Source organism: Eschscholzia californica, unplaced genomic scaffold, assembly GCF_041429995.1.
Source record: "Eschscholzia californica isolate CP2 unplaced genomic scaffold, dmEscCali1.0.p SCAF_5, whole genome shotgun sequence".
NCBI classification, from domain to species: domain Eukaryota; kingdom Viridiplantae; phylum Streptophyta; class Magnoliopsida; order Ranunculales; family Papaveraceae; genus Eschscholzia; species Eschscholzia californica.
The window spans coordinates 45265143-45285563 of NW_028238472.1; the positions used below are offsets into that span (position 1 = coordinate 45265143).

At 34.7% G+C, this 20421-nt stretch overlaps 2 protein-coding genes across 9 annotated transcripts; both read left to right on the forward strand.

Annotated features, from left to right (window-relative positions):
- Window positions 1-384: 384 nt before the first annotated feature.
- On the forward strand, window positions 385-6269 carry SULTR3;5 (sulfate transporter 3;5). The gene is made up of 12 exons (XM_086642583.1): window positions 385-793; window positions 1443-1650; window positions 1744-1915; window positions 1998-2063; window positions 2984-3097; window positions 3945-4061; window positions 4215-4341; window positions 4870-5156; window positions 5272-5462; window positions 5579-5661; window positions 5753-5829; window positions 5939-6269. The coding sequence occupies exons 1-12, from the start codon at window positions 478-480 to the stop codon at window positions 6116-6118; spliced, it is 1938 nt and encodes a 645-aa protein (XP_086498709.1). The 5' UTR covers window positions 385-477; the 3' UTR covers window positions 6119-6269.
- Window positions 6270-7324: 1055 nt separating this feature from the next.
- LOC147539677 (ARM repeat superfamily protein) lies at window positions 7325-19245 on the forward strand. Of its 8 annotated transcripts, XM_086638822.1 has the most exons (25): window positions 7431-7523; window positions 7562-7743; window positions 7858-8013; window positions 8106-8206; window positions 8434-8644; window positions 9113-9194; window positions 9560-9860; window positions 10037-10139; window positions 10235-10371; window positions 11013-11186; window positions 11626-11831; window positions 11931-12074; window positions 12180-12268; window positions 12923-13070; window positions 13196-13307; window positions 14095-14258; window positions 15010-15200; window positions 15613-15682; window positions 15793-15865; window positions 17269-17370; window positions 17493-17589; window positions 17684-17815; window positions 17970-18178; window positions 18508-18648; window positions 18789-19245. In XM_086638822.1, exons 3-25 carry the CDS (start codon window positions 7860-7862, stop codon window positions 18978-18980), a joined length of 3333 nt encoding a protein of 1110 aa, XP_086494948.1. In that variant the 5' UTR covers window positions 7431-7523; window positions 7562-7743; window positions 7858-7859; the 3' UTR covers window positions 18981-19245. The 8 variants fall into 8 exon arrangements, with proteins under 8 accessions (XP_086494945.1, XP_086494947.1, XP_086494946.1 ...); XM_086638819.1 differs by lacking the exon at window positions 7562-7743 and having other exon boundaries at window positions 7325-7523; XM_086638821.1 differs by having other exon boundaries at window positions 7427-7743.
- Window positions 19246-20421: the final 1176 nt, after the last annotated feature.

The following is a 20421-nucleotide window of genomic DNA, read 5'->3' on the forward strand; positions in this document are numbered from 1 at the left end:
TCTTACAGGTACCTAAATATTACGAGAATCTTAATTCGAAAACAAAAATGAATTTACATTTATACTCTTCAATACTTGAACAATTCTTTTTAGTAAATATGAAGAAGATCAATAGGTTAAAATAATTAAGAAAATTCTATATTAACTATGATACTCCACATTATGTAAAAATTTTAAACTAACATTAACTTAATATTGGATTGTGTAATAATTTACCAAATCAAATCTCTGTTGTTCCTTATCCCTTTTTTTTACAGAGGAAGAAAAATAAAATCTCTCTGTCCTTTTACCCAACCTTATCCAATTGAAAATTTTATCTTTAATTACCACAAACAGCTCTATTTATACGGTTGCCCAAATAACTACTTTCTCCACTTCATTCTCAACCCTCTCTCTGTCTCAAATTTCCCTCTCTCTCTTTATATCTCTAAGATCCCTCTCTTTCTCTCTGAAAATTTTCTTTGTCTAAAAGAACCCATGACAAATGGTGGTGAGTTACTTCATCATGTTAACTTCTCAAACCCTAGAAGTTTTTCAACCTCGATTAAATCAGATTTAAAAGAGACATTCTTTCCAGATGATCCATTTAAGCAATTCCAGAATGAAACATCTCGTCTTGGTCGTACAAAAAAAGTGATCGAATATTTCTTACCAGTATTCGAATGGTTACCGAAATATAATTTCAAATTATTTCGTTACGATCTTCTTGCTGGAATCACCATTGCTAGTCTTGCTATTCCTCAGGGAATTAGTTATGCAAAACTTGCTAATGTACCACCCATTGTTGGACTTTGTACGTAAATTTCTTCCTTCTTCTTCCAAATTTATCATTTTCATGGTGTTCCTGTTTTTGTTTTCAGATCCTTGTTTAATTATGTATATTGATATTTAGACCTTCTAAAAATTGGGTTAACTCCTTTAAGAATATTTAGTTTCTTCATTTTGGTTATAAATATAAAATGATTTAGGCTATTTTTCCTATTTTGTTTAATGGGTGTGCTTAATTAGAATTGAGTATCTGATTTGATTTTGGTATTAAATTTTATTTTTATTTTAGATATTGAGGTAAATCTAAAATTCTAAGCAGAAAAGGAAAAAAGAAATCTTGATTAAATTTCTCTTGAGAAGGAAAACATTAACCCAAATCCCAAAAATTATTTCACTTCAAATCAAACACAAATACAAGAATTTTGTAGTTATCCAGAGTTAAATCAAGCAACAGGTTACATATCGATGATGAATCTGGTTAATGGTGTCCTTATTCTAGACTCCGGAGGATTTGATGTATCTCTTTTTTGTAGTATTTTTGTTCAAGGGCCCGGCTCTTTAACCCACTAGCTGATGCAAAAAAAAAAAGTGATTCTATAATTATTAGTTAAAAATTGAAAGAATTTATGATTTATCATATGCTTATAAAAATATAATTATATTTTTAATTGCAGATTCAAGCTTTGTTCCACCACTAATTTATGCAATATTTGGAAGTTCAAAGGATCTAGCAGTGGGAACAGTAGCTGCTGCATCAGTGTTATTATCTTCAATTATTCAAGGTGCAGTTTCACCAACTGATGATCCCAATTTGTATCTTCATTTGATCTTCACTGCCACATTCTTCACTGGTATTTTTCAAGCTACATTGGGAATATTCAGGTAAACAAAAAAAAAAAATTAGAATGAGAGATTTGGGGATTTTGTTTTAGAAGTGATTAATAATTATGGGTTGGTTTTATTTTCTTTTTTCAGATTAGGGATTTTGGTGGATTTCTTATCTCATTCCACAATAGTTGGATTTATCAGTGGGACTGCAATTATAATTTGTCTTCAACAATTGAAGGGGATGTTTGGATTGACACATTTTACACATCATACTGATGTGATATCGGTCATGCATGCGGTTTTTACTCAAAGACATGAGGTACAAACTGGGACATCAATACTTAATTTCGTTAAAAAATTTGGAGTTTCTATTCGTGCAATAATTTTGTATATTTTTGCAGTGGAGATGGGAGAGTGCCGTTGTTGGGATCATTTTCCTTTGTTTCCTACTATTCGGTAAATATTTGGTGAGTTTTAAAGAAAACAAATCTCGTGAGCCAAACATTTTGAATCATCCTAAACTTTGAAAAAAACTTGCGTAATTTAACTGCGTGATTATAATTCGGGCAAAGTGAGCTTCAGTATTATCTAGCATTAAACATCTTATATGTTAGTGGATATAGAAAAAAGAAATAGAAAAATTGAAGAAGTGAAAAACGTGTAAGGCATAGAGAGTAAACAAGAACGATCGCGAATAAATGTCCCATCGATAAGACTATGTAGAGGGGAAAAGAAACAGAGAAATTGAAGAAGTGAAAAACGCTTTGGGCTTACAAGAAACACAGAGACGGAGAACAAATGAAAATGATCGCGAATAACGTCTCGTCGTTAAGACTATTGATCTAATCGATGTAGAAACTCACTTGATTCATCCTAGGAGCTTTGGATTTGAAACTAGTAAATAGATTGAGAAAAGATTTAAGACATAAAATTTCCCTATAAACTAAACTATCCTAAGAATTGGTTAACCATATAGTTTTATTTTGGCCAGCGCTTTCGGAAAAGCTAAATAGTTTACGGGGTGTGAAGACTTGGTAAAAAATTGGTCAATTTTGTTTGACAATTTTATTTAGGGGGAAAGCAAAATACTTCTCCACCTCAGCTCTCTCTCTCCATCTCACCTCACTCTCTCTCCACCTCACTCTCTCCACCTCTCTCCGATTAGGTCCATAAAAAAAAAAAATTCACTCTCTCTCTCTCTAGAAACTCCGGCGAAGGGGTTTCTCTTCGCCGGAGTTCCGATCTGTTGAATGATATATAAAATTTCACACCCTGAAAACTATTTAGCTTTCCCCAAAGCGCTGGCCTTTATTTTCATATGAATGATATATATTCTCATCTCTATTATATATTATTTTATGATTGATAAGCAATTTTATTTTTGCAGAAAAAGAAGAAGCCAGATTTGTTTTGGGTAGCAGCAGTAGGACCAATGGCAACAGTGGTGATAGGTTGTCTCTTTGCTTATTTTGCTCATGCAGAGAAACATGGAATCCAAATTGTAAATTTCTCATCTTCTTTCATTTTTTTCCATTAACAACAACAGATTTCACCAATCAAATTATTTCTCGTCCCAAGTTGTACTAACGAAATTCGGAATTTAGAAAACTAAAATACATACTAGTTGACTTGGTAATATATGTTATCGTTATCGCAACCTTGACAATTTCGTTCTTTTTCAGTTCTCGAGTTTTCTCCTTTCTAATTGCAACCTTATCATTTTCAATACGATTCTACCTTCGTCAAAAAAATTTGTTATCATTATTAGCTTAAACTTGAGTATATTTTCGTCATCGAATTAAGGGTTGAAAAAGAAGAAAAGTGAAGGGATGAGAGTTTAATTTGTGATTCTTAGGCTAGTGGTTTGGTCAGTGGGTAGAAAATCAGGAGAACTTTATGTCTACAAATTGGACTTAATTTGGTATTTTGATTTTTGAGTCAACTTTGGTAGCACAATACAAATCTATTAGGTCATCATTTTACTTTTTTTGGGTCCCCAAGTAAAAGTTCCCTTTTGAAAAATGTTTTCTTATCAAATTCAAAAGTTTTCTTTTGAAAATATTTGTATGGCATGAATTTCAAAAGTTCTCTGCGGAAAATTGTTTCCTAACTTTCTTTTCTTTTCGAATTTAAAGTCGGCTAAAATCAAAATTTGAAAAATGTCATACTTCTTTATGAGAATAAACTCTTTTAGTCGGTAGGCCGCTTTTCACCATAATATTATTGATCTATGTTATTATGTTCAAGCATGAAAATTTTTACAATTGATATTTATCCGTTCTTTTACTATATTTATTTGTTTTTTTTAGTGTTTTCGTTCTAATAAAATACATTGTATTATTTTGCAGGTGGGTCATCTAAGCAAAGGATTAAATCCTCCATCGATCCAATACCTAAACTTCAATGCTAAATATTTACCTTACACCCTTAAAGCCGGTCTTATCACAGGAATTCTTGCTCTCGCTGTAAGATAGTTTGTATACTTAGATTAATTAGTATCACTCACTTAAATATATTTTCTTTTTGTAGTTTTTAAATTATTTAAAAATTGTAAAATAATATTAAAAATTAATTCAATAACTATTAATTGTTCACACATTATACTACTAATTGTGTAGGAAGGAATAGCAATAGGGAGGAGCTTTGCTACTTTGAGAAATGATCAAACAGATGGGAACAAAGAGATGATAGCTTTTGGAATGATGAATATTGTTGGTTCTTTTACTTCATGCTACTTAACTACAGGTAAATGATAGTTACCTTGTTTCATAGAACATAGTGGAAAATGTTACATTCTTTACGATTTTGATCATCTCAATCTAATAGTTGATGAAAGTATGAAACATGAAAATAAATTAACATGATAGCTACTCGTAACTCTGTTTCGGTTCTTTTTGAAAATATTTCTTGTATGACTCAGCTGAGGCCCATTAGCCCAATATGTTGATTAGACATGACATGATTTGACAAGTAGAGACTAGAGAGACAATTAATACGAAAAAAAGGAGCGTCTATAGGCCCGTCTTCTCTCTTCGCGTCCCACAGACTAGGAAGGTCTGAGGACTCGGACTGGGCCTAATCCGTGTTGGACTTGAACAACACAGACTTAGGCCAGCCCAAATGCCCTCAGACTTCCGTGGGCGCAGTTCGAGGCGCACAAGGAGTGCCAAGAAAGGGGCGGGCCAAGAGCGAAAAGATGGAGCACCTTTAAAGGCCCCCAAAAAACTCAGTTTGAAATGTAAATGTTTAATTGTTTTATTATTTTTGTCACAGGTCCATTTTCAAAAACTGCAGTAAATTGTAGTGCTGGGTGCAAGACTCCAATGTCAAATGTAGTAATGGCATTGTGCATGATGTTAACTCTTCTATTTCTGGCTCCCCTATTCAGCTACACTCCTCTTGTTGCTCTTTCTGCAATTATCATTACTGCTATGCTTGGACTAATCGATTTCGAAGAAGCTTATCGCCTTTTCAAAGTCGATAAATTTGATTTTTTCATTTGTTTGGCTGCTTTTGTTGGCGTCGTCTTTTTCAATATGACGACTGGCCTAATGACATCGGTATGATTTCTCGCTCTAACGTAATTGTGGTTCATCTTTTTAAAGTCAAATTGGGAGAAAATATAAGTATGAAATTTAACTATACTAATATGTTTTAAAATTGTATCTTTTGTAGGTAGGAATATCCGTAATAAGAGCACTTATATACGTTGCTAGGCCTCCAATTGTGAAGCTCGGAAACCTATCAGATTCGACAATGTATAGAGACGTCGAGCAATATCCTAATGCAAACAATGTTCCTGGTGTCTTAGTTCTAAAATTAGGATCTCCAATTTACTTTGCCAATTGTACTTATATTCGAGAGAGGTACACATTTTAAACCCATTATAGTTTTTGTAATATGGAGTTTTTGATATTGTTATCATATTCTAATATAACTAATATCAATTTCTAAACTTGATTATGTCAAATAAAATTATTAGGATTTCGAGATGGATTGAAGAGGAAAGAGGCATAAAAAAATCCGAGGCTGGCGAAGTTGAGCATGTTATTCTAGATATGGGAGGTACGCAAGAACGTCGAAGTTGGTTAGGTTTATTGGTTTTTCTTTCTATATTTTGTTTGGTTGTTTACTTTAAAAAAATATATATTTGCAGGAGTATCATCTATTGACATGAGTGGAATTGCAATGTTGATTGAAATTCAAAAAACCATTGAAAGAAAAGGAATGAAGGTAAACCTATTTCTTCTTCTTTCTTTGTTTTTCCTATCAATTTATTTTGATTTTATAATTCATATTAAGAACATGAAATTAAAATGATATGAACTTTTTTTTTTTGTAGATTGCACTTACAAACCCTAGAATTGAGGTGATGGAAAAGTTGATGCGCTCAAATTTCGTTGACTACATAGGGAAGGAATCGGTGTTTTTATCTGTCACCGATGCAATCCAAGCTTGTCGTTTCACTATGAGTACTTCAACAAAGCGAAACGAAGAATCGAATAATAATGTAAATCTATGAGAATAAGAAGAAATTCTAATACATTGTTAATGTAAATTAGGTTTTTGAAGTGGTCATGAAATGAATGCAAGTTCATTATTTGTTCCTCTTAAACGTGCTTATATATAAAGGAGATGGATCACAATTGTTTTTGTGTCCATCAATAAAAGTATGCACATATCTTGTTTAATTTAGCTCTATATAGTTTGAGTTACAAAGTAAGGGTGTATATTCATTATCATATATGGTTCCTGGCAAACTGTTAGAATCAAATCTTTGGTGGTTTTAACTGGCGAACCTTGGGTATATGAAATTAATTAACCTAGAACTCCATTGTCATTTGTGATTAATCTGCACTCGTCATTTGTGATTAATCTGCACTCTTCAATTAACGAAACTATGTAAAAAAAGCTCAAGATTTGGGCCCAAATACGAAAAAAATCCACTCGGGAATAATAATGTAAAAAAAACTCAATTTTTAAACTGTTGGCAACACTTTTAAAACTGTTACAACACTTTTGAAACTGTGACAACATATATAATTATGTTCTTAATTATGTGTGAACAAAAACAAATTTGTTCATACATTTACAAAATTGTTGAGAGTAAATACAAAATTGTTGAGAGCATGCTGTGTTTTGTTCAGAAATTTTCATAAATGTTTTGTAATTTCAAATTTTGGGTTTTTTTTGCATTATTATTCCGGGTTGGCCTTCATTTGATATTTTGACTCGAATTTTGGGCCTTATAATTTTCCTCTCTATCAATTCGCCAAATTTATTCTCATAAATCAGGGGAACTAAAATATATGCCTATCATAGAGGTAGAACTAGGTGTAGAAAAAGAATAACTCGAAATTGGGTTGAACACTCGATTTTAAACGTTTTTAAGTTAAAAAGACGAGTTATATTTTGTTTAGTTAAAAGTCCAAAATTTGTATTTTAGTTGGTTAAAAACCTAATATCCCTCTTGCGGTGTTTGCAAAGTTGCAAAGCTCTTACAAACTTCTTACAAGTTATCACAAATTACAAAATACTTAGCGAACTGAAGACTAAAAAAAATTGAGTGATCGTTTTTCTTTAAAACAAAAAAGTTTTGACGACATTTAATGAGAAAGATAATTTCTCAAAGCAAAATTTGTTTTGGTTGAAAATGGTGCTTATAAGTCTGGGTCGCCTCGTTATCAATCCATTCCATAAAGCCCTGGAACGTACGAAAAACGGTCCAGGTCAATCCAAGTTTTATCTCGGGTCCGGATTGGGGCTCTATTCTGAATCAAGCAGACGGATGAGAAATTTCTAATAAGAGGGGGCAGTCAATGATGATTTTGGATGACATTCAAAAGTTCGTGAATATTAATGGCATTCGATCACGGACATTTCAAAGTTTGCAATGGTCAATGACGTTCAATCACAGACATTTCAAAGTCTGCTATTGTCAGTAGCATTCAAGGACATTTCCAAGGTTGATTACTTGATTCCCTACCAACATAGGTTAGATATCATGACATAGCTTTGCCCGGTTCTCTCTACTCCACCGGAGAACATCTTCCTCTCTCTTTCTCTAAAACCCCTCCTATTTTTCTCTCTACACACTTGTTCCCGCGAGATTTCTAAAACGAAATCTACTAAACAAAAGTAGTTTTGGTATAAGAATCTAAAACCCTAACCATCTACAAAAATCTACCTATACTCATTGATCACATTAGAAAACCCAAAATACCTCTAACTCGAAACTATTTTCTCTGCGTTTGCTTGCAGAAATGGAAGAACACCTATGGACATCATCAGATTCAAATTCAACGTATTCTTCAACTCTAGGTCGAGTTATTAATTCTCTTCTAAGTTCTCGTTCTACAAAACTCGAAGGAGCCATTTCTCATCTAGATTCAAGTAGTTCACTGAGAACCTCTACTGGTAAGCAAATTTTCGCTTCTTTCTTTTATATTCCATGAAATTTTGCTAGGGTTGGGTAATTTTATGTTTGAAGTAAATTTAACTTTTTTCAGGTTCTTTGGAGGAATCACTTTGTATTCTTAGAAAGTATGTAAGGGATTCAGTGGATAATGAGGAGCTGTTAGATCAAATTCTTGTTCCCATGATTGAAAATGTAAGATTTTTATTTTCATTTGTTAACAATGTCAGAAATTTTGATCATTTTTAAGCTAAATTTTGTATATATTGTCTGATTGAAACAGTAATATAAGTATATGTTATGTAGTTATGATCTTTGCATTTTATGTTACAGTTGTTATTTCTATGACTTCAAATTCATTTTCACCCAACATTAATTTGTTTTATCGAATCAAAATATTTACGTCTTTTGAGTTTTTTCAGTCATTGAAGGGGAAGGATTCGAGGCACTCCAACAAAGTTTTGATACTTCTTGATTGGCTATTTCAAGATGAACTTATTTTCGAAGCTCTTGCTACTAATCTTGTTGAAATTATTAAGAGAAAGGATGACCGTTATCTGGCCTTTGGTTGGTGCAACTTGATACGTGGGCTTGTAGATCATTCAATTGCTACTAATGAAACTGCAAATACTGGTAAGCGAGTTACTTGATTTCTTAGTTTCCATGGAGTCGACTAGCCTTTGGTTTTGTCCTTAATTGCCTATAATAAAAAATACTATCTTTACATAGGTAGCATGAGAAATGTCATTCGACTAACCAGTGCTAGTGAGTGTACTTCCAATAAAAATTTGACAAATTATGCTATTACAATGGAAGACCTTGTGGACTTAGTAGGTCTACTAGTGGTCCGATTCTGCGATACAGGTGTAAGTGTACAACGCCTTCTGGGAGGACCATTATGTGCCTAGTCAGTAAGGCGGTCCCAGGATACTGCTGCATGTAGAAGAAATATCCTGTGTTTGTTTGGCTTTTATTTCGGTTAGCTTATTCTCTGAATAATTTTTGTGCAGCATAACTTATGTTACTTGTGCTTACTTATATAACATGATTCTTGCTACTCAAATTAAGGCATATTCATTGATTCACTATATATGAATCTAGGGATACAAGTGAAGCACCAGAGTTTATTGAAGATTCTTATCTCCTCTATTCCACATCTATTGTTTGTCATATGTGATGGAAGGTATGATTTTCTTCAAATCTGTTGAAGATTTATTTGTTTTTGTATAATTGATCAGTAGATACAATCGAACTGATAGAAATTCATAAATGTGAATCTAAGAAAACTACTTTTTACTTGATGTGGTGGAAGGTAAGTTCTAAGATGACCATTACGTTGAGTTTCTCAAATAGTAGATTTATCTAAGGAAACTCTCGTGATTATGGTATCACTGACATATGATAATAGAATAGGTCATTTCCTAGTCCTAAGAAGGCATGCTGGTGATATGAGTGAGAACCCCACCTTGAAGGTTTAAACTCCAATTGTTTTCTTAAGTTACTTGTGTTACTTTATCTTGGTTAATCCATGAGAAATTGTTCTTGTAGCAAATTGCAGGATGGATTTGAATTGCCTACCCGGCTTTCAGTGGCTGCTGCCGATTGTGTTCTTGTTCTTACTGAAGCCTTAACAAGAAAAACATGCACCTCAAGTATTAGGAAAGAGTCAAAAAGATCCGCTGGTACCGATAAAGCAAATCTTCTTGCTACTTCAAAACATATTACTAGTGACAATAAGAAAGTGAAATCACTTGCCACATCTCCACAAGGCACTGAAAACATGGAAATGGAGTTTTGGCTTTGGGATTACTTGGATGAACTCATTGCTCTCGTGCTCAAACTCTTGGCTGTATGTTCTGCACTGAGGTTCTTTTGTTAATTCTTCTAGATGTCTTGTATTCTCTACAGTTGGCATGCTACGATTTTAATAACATTTATGTGGATAATAAATGTCATACTTTCCAGCCCTTCCTGTTTAAAGATCCTTGATCAATAGTAACGTTCAACATATTATGCTATCTGCAGTGGAGTAGAAAGAGTCGTCCTTTACATGCAAAAGGATTAGAGCAAGTTTTAAGGTGGTTGCACGAGATACAGAAGCACTACAGTGTCGCTCGCAATGAGGCAGGTTCTGCCCTTCATTTGTTACTTGCTTTGAACATATCAGACTTGCCACATTATGTTAGATTTCCTCTTTATCAAAATTTATTTTACTGGAAACAGGTGGAGATATTGTCAGACTTGGAGCTTCTCTACTGTCTTCTTGTTGGAAGCATTATGGCATGCTTTTGCGCTTGAATGATCACAGATTTTCTAAGAACTACACGGAGATGTTGAACCAGTACATGTCAGGCATCCAGGTCAAGAGAAAACTTTTCTCGATTGAAGTTTATTAGCGCTCTACAGTTACAGCAAAACACTAAAATTTTCTTCTTGGTAAATACACGATAATTGACGATAATGTCCGTGCTAGGGTACTACTGTGAACAAGCAAAGGGGTGGAAAGTACACATTTAGCATCTTATATATGTATATATTAATATATATATATATAACCTGCGAAATTTTAGTGTAGAATATTGATGAAATTAAGGCTTTCTGCTGTGCGAGTTTGGTCAATTTATCTTATTTTTTGCTGATATTGATGTTATGCATATCCCTAGGAGACATTTTGCTCTCTTTGGTTGTTGAATTTTTATCTATCCTTGTGTTATAGCCTTAACCATCATCACCATCTCCTCGGAGTTTCCAGCATAGTTACCAATAGGGAATTCTGATGTCATATTGTCCTATTATGAGCTAGTTGCCAGAGCTAGCAATCACTTAGTTTGGTTCACTACCATAAAATGACATAATTCTTGGAACCTCTTTCGTGATTTTTACAAAATGGTTGTCTCAAGTACAATAAAAGAAAGTTAATATAGTTCTTATTTTATTTTCCCAGAGCATAACCTTTTTTGATATTTCCAGTAGTTGCTTTCTAACAAACAAAAGTATGCAGTTTTACACAATGGAAAACATCGACGAGCAGTCTGGAAATAAAGATGGTGGGATAGAGACCAGAAAGTTTTTCCTGAGTTGCATTTCTCTTCTATTGGGACGCCTTGATAATAAGCAATTTGAAATTGCAATGTCAGAACAGGGGATGCAGTTATCCCGTAATCTCTTATTGCAGGCAAGTATATTGATTTTAGTAAGAAGCCTTACTGAAACTAGTCTTCATCCCAGAATAAATATCTAAATTACTCTTTTTAAAGTTTTGCCAGTGAAAGGATCATTCACGTCTAGCATTTATCTTCTGTAGGAGTTCACTTTAGCAATTCATTCTTATAAGATCAATACACTAAAAGTAACACGATTAGGCTAGATCATTGTCATTGTACTCGTGAAATTGTACTGCACCCGATATCCACTTTAATTTGCGTTCATTTGTTAGTTAGCCATCTTCCAAATATTTAATTGTCTATCGAGCCGACATTTGAAATCTGTGCGAGTTACTAGTTACTACGTTTGTGAGGCAAACCGCTTCTGTGAATTGCTCGTCATGCTTTTGGTTATCATATTGAGAGTTTTTATTCCCTTATAATAATGATGTTGTATCTCTGCTCCTGAAGCTTCAATGTGCCGATGAAGATGTGATAGAGGGAGCTGTTTGTATCTTAAGGGCGACAATCTTGAAGATAAACCATTCTTCGTCCAGAAGCAGTCTCCTCGATACCCAGGACATGGAAGAAATTTTACCATTACTGCTAAACATTCTAGATGAGAGGGATAGCATAGCAAGAGCTGTTATTGCGCTTATTGCAGAATATTGTTACACGTATCCTTTTACTTGTAATGCTGTCATGGACTAGTTGTAGAATTATTTCTTCTTTCGTTGTTCTTCATTGGAATACTTGACTCAATCATGTGTAACCAGAAACACAGACAGTCAGTGCCTTGAGGAAGTTTTTGCACGCCTTGCTTCTAGAAATTCCATGCAGAGAAGGAATGCCATAGATGTTGTTTCAGAAATTGTTCGTGTATCTTCTGATTCAGGAGGCTCACTTCCTCTTTCAATACGGTAAATGACTGTTAGTAACATTACATATTTTAGTTTTTGTCCTTACTTTATTTTATGTTCATTTCTGATAGTTTTAACTCCTTTTCACTTGCATCATAACTGCAGAAAAGATTTAGTCAAGCACCTAATCGAACGCCTTGGGGATGAAGATCTCGTGATTCGTGCACAAGCATCCAATTTATTTCCATTCATTGGTCAGTTTTTCGGGGTTGGTGTCAATATCACATATAGTCCTAGAGTACTCACAATATACATGTCAAACTTTTCCCTTCAGATAAGATTATAAAAATTTTCCATCTTTAAAAAGAAATATAGCGACTATTACAGATACATGAAGGAAATGCGTTAAGATTTACCTTTTTTTGGCTATTGCCTGCTGATGTACTTCTGCTCCAAAATTTAATATTTCATCATTCCTCTGTTTCATAAATATCGTAGTTAAAATATTCATACACAAAGTTAGATATTTGGGATATTATCTTAACGTTTTTTGCAAATTCTTGCTGATGAAATTCTACGTCAAGATAGTTTTTCATTATTTTCTCTATATCAGAAATTTATTTTTAACATATACAACATAAAGAGTTGAAGACATTATGTCATGGATTTAGTCATTCAGATCCATAGTTTTATGCTAGTGTGAGTTTTATTAGTAGGTAAACTCTGCTTACAGTTTCATGTTACTCCTACCAAATCTGTGCTAGTTCATCGGCATATTGAACTTATGTGTCATGTGTACCTTGTGATTAGCAGTGTTGTTGACGACTTGGCTGTACTTCAACAGATATTTTTTACGTGCATCTGTGATTATGTTTTCTTTGCATAATCTAATGATTTTCTTCCTGCAGATCCTGATATAGTTGTGCCTGAATTAGCCCGCCTAGTTTATTCTCCTGATGAACGAATACAATCTTCTGCTAGTGATGCGCTTGGTGCTGTACTGAGATCCCATAATAAGAATCCTGAATTGATTGTTATGCTACTCGACTATCTCAGGTTTCTTGCAAGCTTTTGTAAAACTTTAGTTTAACGTTGAATTTTTGAGATGGCTTGTTTAATAGAAATCTTTTGTCAAGTAATAGCGTTTCATCAGGTCTAATTCCGCTTTAATTTCTCTACAGTATCCTTTCTCAGAGCCTCGATCTTCCAAGAACTCAGACTCAAAATGTTACTGCGGGCTCAAAATTTGATGCTGAAAGAATACTCAGGCTAGTTCCAGAATGGTCAAAAAGTGTATGATCAGTTTACAATTACTTGAAGAAACTTTTACAAAAAACAGATCTTATAATTTTGGTGAAAGATACTTGTAAAAAGAAGCTAGTGGTATGACGGAACTGGAAAATACAGATATATAAGAAATTAGGACTGCAGTTTAAAGGGATTAAGAATCGAAGCAGTTCCTAATTTGGGTGGGTCTGGTGAGGAATTTTTCTTACATGATGAGAAAAAAATATAGACCACCCCCTCTTCCACACACAAAAAAAAAGCGTACTTTCGAAGTTAAACATGATAGTTTACACATTAATGTTGACTTTAAAGTTGCGGTTTAGACCTAAAACATCAAGATTATATTTGACAGCAGTGAAATGCATTTCACAGAAGCATATTCATCTTCGGCGGGTTTTATGCAAGCCATTCTGTGGGCGAGGCAAAGAAGTCTAACCATGAAATTGTATGAAAAACTGATTCAAAAAATTGTATGAAAAACCCACTTTTAGTCACAGTTTTGGATTAATGGGCTCACACCCTCATGGAAATAAAGCTGCACCCAGACAATGGAAGCTATCATGTTTCCTCGGGAATGAACACTCTCAAACTCAAGACAACATAAGAGAAATTTATATTCGTAAAACACTCTTTTACTGACTTGTAACTAATAAGAATGAAATTCCGTACTTATACCCGTAACAGTTTACCCTTCATTCTTTCTGTTTTATGATTCTGGTAGTAATTATTGGTTTTCTTTTGCATTTAGATGTAATTTATCTTTGGGACTAATATTGCTTTTTCATTTTGATAGGTTGAGGACTGGAGCATTTTTATCGAACCATTGCTTGAGAAGATGTTTTCAGAACCTTCAAATGTGATTATTGTCAGGTTTCTGAGTTATTTAAGTGAGCACCTGGCTGAAGCTTCAGATGTGGTACTCCATCAAATTCTCTTATATATGCAAGGACAAAAAGGGTGGGTGGATATATTATTTTCCCTATTATTGTTTAGTCTGCACTCTATATGAGACCGCTGCATCCCTTCCCAGAATATCACAGAAGATACTTTTGTGAATCCCAGCATATGCTGCGAGAATTGATCAACAATTTTGATTTACTTGTGTCTTCACAACATCTAGAATGTTAACTTCTTTCTAGACTATGCTCAAGTCAGCTTGCTGAAGCTTCTGTTGGTACTTGGGACAACAGTCAATTTTGTTGTATTATTAAGTAGCTTCTGTGTCACAGAATTATGCAATCTTATTTGCTCTCAGCCTTTCAGGTTATAACGGTAAGAGTGGACTTAGACATTAGTGTTAGATTCAACTACCAAAAACAGATACGAGCTTAATATATCATTAAACCCTCTTAAGACTGTGAAGCACTATTTGGTTTCTTCTCATCCACACGATCAAAGTTCTTTCATATTAAAAAATGTAGGGTCTAACGACTCCCTCTAAGATTGCAAAATAGTCATCCCTGAAACTTGAAATGGGTTTTGAATTTAAACACCAGCAGAAACTAGGGTACTTTTCGTTAACTTCTGTTGATCTGCCAAAAGGATCATTATATGTTGCTGTTATCAGATTATAAACCACGTAACACAATGAGATATGCCCTGTTACAAATAATACCTTCCTCAAAGGACTTCCATGCAAATGAGATCTGAATTGAATGGTTAACAGTTGAGCTTGACGATTGACATGGCTTGCCTTCCATTTATGCAGTATCGGTGAAAAAAAGTTGTCCAAGAGTGCAGATGAAACATGTGCAAGTAATGGTTCATCAAATGTGAAGGATTCTTTGTTTGATCGCCTCTGTCCACTACTCATAATACGGCTACTTCCATTAAGAGTGTTTGATGCTACTAACTCTTCCCTTATGTATGGTTCGCCCCTCAATCAAGAAATCGTGAATGGTATGGTTTCCTCTGTTTCTTTTGACTCTTTTAGCAAAAAACTTGATCTGAATTGGTTGAGCTAGTTGACAATGAGACTTTGAGTTAGTCCATGCTTACTATTGGAGTGGCTTCAAGACTAATCCAAGTAAAAGAACAGTTGGAAATATATTAGCAGAACGGATGTTAGTAATGCTCTATCTAATGTTTTTTGTATGAAAGTAGAACTGTTAGATTGATTTGTAGGATTACGTAATGCTCATCATTTTCACTTATGATAATCAATAATCTGCTCGATCCATTACATAGAAGACAATTTTTTTTCTTTTTTCTTGAACTTATAATTTGGAATTTTTTTGGGACAAATTTCTATCTACACTAATTACATCCAATGCCTATATGTGCATTACCACTAATGCGTATCTTTTGTCAGGGGCAATTTCAGACAAGGGAAGCACCAACTTGGAGAGTCCCCTGAGTATATCTGCTCTTCTTCTTAACAGGTATATGTTCAAAACCTTCTCCCCCTTATTCTGAATTGTGGGTACTGGGAAACTTGATCTGGACTCTGATATTGCATGAGTTTTTACTATCTGTACTGATTTTCTGTTAGGGCATTTGATAAATACGAATTTGAAGATGTTAGAAAGCTTGCAGCTGAGCTCTCTGGCCGAATTCATCCCCAAGTATGTAACTATTGCCTGACAAAAAAATGTTATTGCGATAATGTCATTCGTGTCATATTATCTGATAGGGAGTCAAAGGTTTTGCATGCTAATTAGTTGTGCAAATCTGTTGCCGCATCTGTTATGATGTAACATCCATCTCAATACCAGGGCACAACCCAGGCCCAGTGGCCTAGTTTCACATGGTACAGGTTTTTTTTTTTTTCGCATGGGCCTTCCAAGATCATCCCTGGCTTTTCTACCAGTACACCTTAGGAAACTATGTGACAAGCCCCTCCACGAAGGCCTAGCCAATATGTAAAACAAGTTGTTAAATATTAACCGAGGTCCGGAATCTTAAGCAACGTGGGACTAAGTGCATTGCACATTAAAATTCTGTTTCACATCATATGATCTGCTTCATACATGCAGAATTACATGTTTATGAGCCCTGACTAAGACTTTAGAAGGTCAGATACATTCATCATTTAGAAGCATGTTGGTATTATCAGGCTTCGGGAATTTTATAAGATTTAATAAGACATGCTCTGATTGACTATTTAGTGGAGCTGACTCAAGTATTCTCTTCGACAAGGGTTAAGTTATATATGTTGTTCCGATTGAGTTCAAAAGAAACCAAGTCATCCAAGTTTCATCCTTATGAGTCGGTGGACCATTTGTTAAGCTGTGTTGTCACATGAAGCCAGCAATTCAGTTTTTTCTATTCGGGTTGTTCTTTTTTACCTAAAAGTTATACTATCCCAACTCCGTATACCATGATCATCTTATAACTGCAAATTGCCGATCAGGGTAAACTGTCCAAAGCCTGATACTTTACAATTCCTATTTTGCTTTCTGGAGGCTTAGAGCATCTCCAATGCAAAACTAAAAAAAAAACTCTAATTGACTTATATGTCAAGTCTCAATTGAGATTTTCTTTCCTATATGGCTAAATTGAGTGTCCCTAATTCAAGTCCTTCTCCAATGCAACACTAAAAAAAAACTCTAATAGTTACACATGGTCAGACATACATTTAATAGGAAAAAGTAGTTGAGAGAGAGACTTTCTATTGGTCCTGAACTTTAAACTTAATGACTGGGATACTTAAGATACTCAAAAGAGATCTCAAAAATGGAGTTTGTAACTGAGACGTCTTAAAATTAAATGGCTCCACATCATCTTAAGATCTCAATTGAGTTTTACATTGGAGAGGTTTTTTTAAAAAAAGCTCTAAAGTCCTAGGTGGCACTTACGATTTTAAGATTGGGTCTTGCATTGGAGATGCTCTTATATTTCTTTTTCAGGTTACTGAACCAAGTTCTTATTATGCAGATTCAGAGTCAACTTGAATAAACATCAGTTAAACTTAATAATCCAGCTTCATGATATAATATCTCAAAATTCCTTTCTTGTGATACTATAGGTTCTTTTTCCAACAATCCAATCTCAATTAGAGTATGCTACACATTCTCGGGATATACTGAAGATAAAAGCTTGCTTATTCGCAATTTGCACTTCCATCGTGGTATGGATACTATTTACTTGTTACATTCATCTTATTCTAATCCCAATCATTTGTTTGTACCCTTTTAACATTTACAAATCCTTCCTCGTAATGTAATCAAGTGAATAATTAATGTTTTCTAGTTGAGGGGAATTGGTCCAGACGTCCATCATAATATGCTTGAAATAAAGAAAATATTGGAAAAGGTTCTCTTGTGGCCCTCTTTAGATAGTGATGAAGGTAGTGCTCTATTGCCTCTGGGCTTCCTTAACTCTTCCTTTCCTCAATTATCTCCGTGTCTGAAGCCTGTGAACTTATGCCCATCTTATTTCAGTTTCCAAAGCGCAACATGGGTGCATTGATTGTCTTGCACTGATGATATGTGCGGAGTTACAATTTCCAGATTTATCGAAGTATTCCACGAAGAGCAAAATAAAGATTGCCAGAGAGGAAACTAGTTCTCATGGTTGGTTTTCTACCTTCAATAATGATGGTTTAGGAGGCAAAGTTATATATATATATATGTGTGTGTGTGTGTGTGTGTGTGTGTGTGTGTGTGTGTGTATATAAGCCCTCTTGTTTCAGCCACATAACTTCCCACTTTCCTATCTCAAATGCAGAGGATGTTTCTATGAAGAATTCAGTCCTCACTTATGTGATCCAGCAATTAACTAGCGATAAGAATGAGTTTGGATGTGAGGGTGCTGTCATGCTCTCATTTCGTCTGTGCATGGCCAATGTCATCATTAGTGCTTGCCAGAAGATCCCAAGCTCTGGAAATAAACGACTCGCTAAAAGAACTCTTCCTGTTCTCATGCGTTCTATTGAGGTATGCTTGGTTCCAAGGATGATTAATCACAGTGAGACCAGATTGCTCGGCCCAACTTTCTGAATATGTCATGAATATGGGTGTGAATTGGGCCAGGGGACGCCTGGCCCCTAGCAAACTAGGCTTTTAACAGTCACAGGCTCCGTCGGCCTAATTACCAAAATACATTTTAGATATGAAATAAATCTAAAATTGTTACATGGGCTAACAGACTAGGGGGCCGGCCCATCCAAGATTAAGCCAGCCGGGTTTGACAACTCTGATACTACTTGTAACTCATTAGTATACCTATTCTGATTATTATCACGTTTTGTTCTTCTTCAATACAGGCGATAACAGACTCAGAGGTCAGAGCTGCAATCATCCAAGTTCTATTCTCAGCTGTTTATCATCTCAAATCAGCAATTCTTCCTTACGCATCTGATCTGCTTAAGCTCTCTATAAAAGCTCTTAGAAAAGGATCACACAAGGTACAAAACTTCAAATTTTCACATCTTCAAAGTTATTTACGGATCAGAATCCAAGTTTTGTTCATTCGTATTTCTTTCTATCAATAAATCATCTATTTCTTAAGCAATGACGTTTGGTATATTTGATCTCTTAATCGCAGGAAAAGATAGCAAGTGTGAAGTTAATGGCATCTCTAATGGCAAGTGAAGATGCTGTTGTAGAGAGTATATCAGAAGGATTGCTCGAAGCAAGTTCGTTATTATCAAGTATTTCGAAGACAAATACTTCTGAAGAATTGAGACAAGTATGTGAGAAGTTACGGGTATGTATGACATCTCCATTTGGTAATTGACATCCATAACTTCTCTAGAAAGAACTAGGCTCATACTATGGTATAGTAAATTTCTCCCTTTTTCGGTAGTGTACAGTCATTATGTATGTGTACAACTTCGTTTTGTGACTATAAATTTATTCGTTTCTAAAAACTGCAGCCTCAAGTAGTAATTTCTTTTCCTTTCTTGGATGTATCACTATGAATTGATAATCTATAGATGGACGTTTTGAAGGATAAGCTACTTGAATGAGAATGGCTATGAAATGAGTGCATGAGTTTGTTATTTCTTGTGAAGCATTCCCTTTTCTTCCCTAGATTTGAAGTTCAACGGTTGTCAGTATAAACCAGAATCTGGGTTGTTTCTTTTTATTACTTTTTTTTGGTTCTCTTGCGAAACAAAAACAAGCTAGAAGTTGCATTCTTTGACAGCAAGCAGCATCAACAGTCACTGATGCTTGGTTTGTGTTGTAGTTATGATCTTTGGCAGAAATTTCTTGACACTAGCAGGGAGATTGTGAGCTTAAGTATTTTCACACTTGAGGGGTGCTATTTAGTAAATTTTCTTCCAGTGCTTGGTCTATGGAGGCCAAAATCTTGAGTGTCGAAGAGTATTATAAGGAGATTGAGGATATTAGGTGGATATGGTTGCAAATTTATTTAGATTGTGTTCGGATGGCTAAAGGACTAATTGTTTTTTCTAGTAGTTTAACATTTCCAACAAATCGAAATTTATTAATTTTTTGTTTTATCACATGTTATACTCCCTTACTAGTTTTAGTAAGGCCGCGACTCTGGGGCATCCAAAATAGACTCGGAAATAAAGACTTAGTCAATCGAGATTGACTAAAGGGGCATCTTTTGTTTGTCAAAAAATAATTCCTATTGAATTTTTAGCTCCTAATCTTCATCTTCTCCTCACTTCCATCTCACAACTTCTGACCACCAACAACACTTTCAACCAAAGACTACCACTCTCTCTCTCTATACAAACCCCGACAAATCTCGGTTTAGCATAACAGTATGGAGAAAGGGAAGCCCCTTTGTCTCCTTTGAATTGAAGAAGGAGCAGATCTGATGTCATGCGGTAGTCATGACGAAGGGGCCTTTCCTTGCGTCATTTTCTTCAACTCAGATCTTCTAAGTTGAAGAAGATCCAAGATTTGTTGGGATATTTAGAGAGAAAAAGATCGAAAGGAGGAGAGAGAGGAAATTGTGAGAAAATAGGTGGTACTGGTGGTTGGTGGTCGGAAGTGTGTCGGTGAAAGTAAGGTGAAGTTAAATAATAGGGGCTAAAATACAAACAGGTTTGTTTGTGGGGTGAGAATAAAGATGTCCTTAAATCAATCTTGAGTGACGAAGTCCTTATTCTCCAGAGGTTATTTTGGATGCCCCAAACCGCATTCGTTAATAATGATTGAGAATTGTTGTACTATCCTCGTAGGTTGTCGAATAACTTGGT

Bases quoted from the DNA above. Each gene is read 5' to 3' on its own strand.
- LOC147539677 (XM_086638819.1), top strand. From the start codon at position 7,490: ATGGTCAATGACGTTCAATCACAGACATTTCAAA. The intron at 18,179-18,507 runs GTATGCTTGGTT...TCTTCAATACAG, and splicing joins TTCTCATGCGTTCTATTGAG to GCGATAACAGACTCAGAGGT. The intron at 18,649-18,788 runs GTACAAAACTTC...TCTTAATCGCAG, and splicing joins TTAGAAAAGGATCACACAAG to GAAAAGATAGCAAGTGTGAA.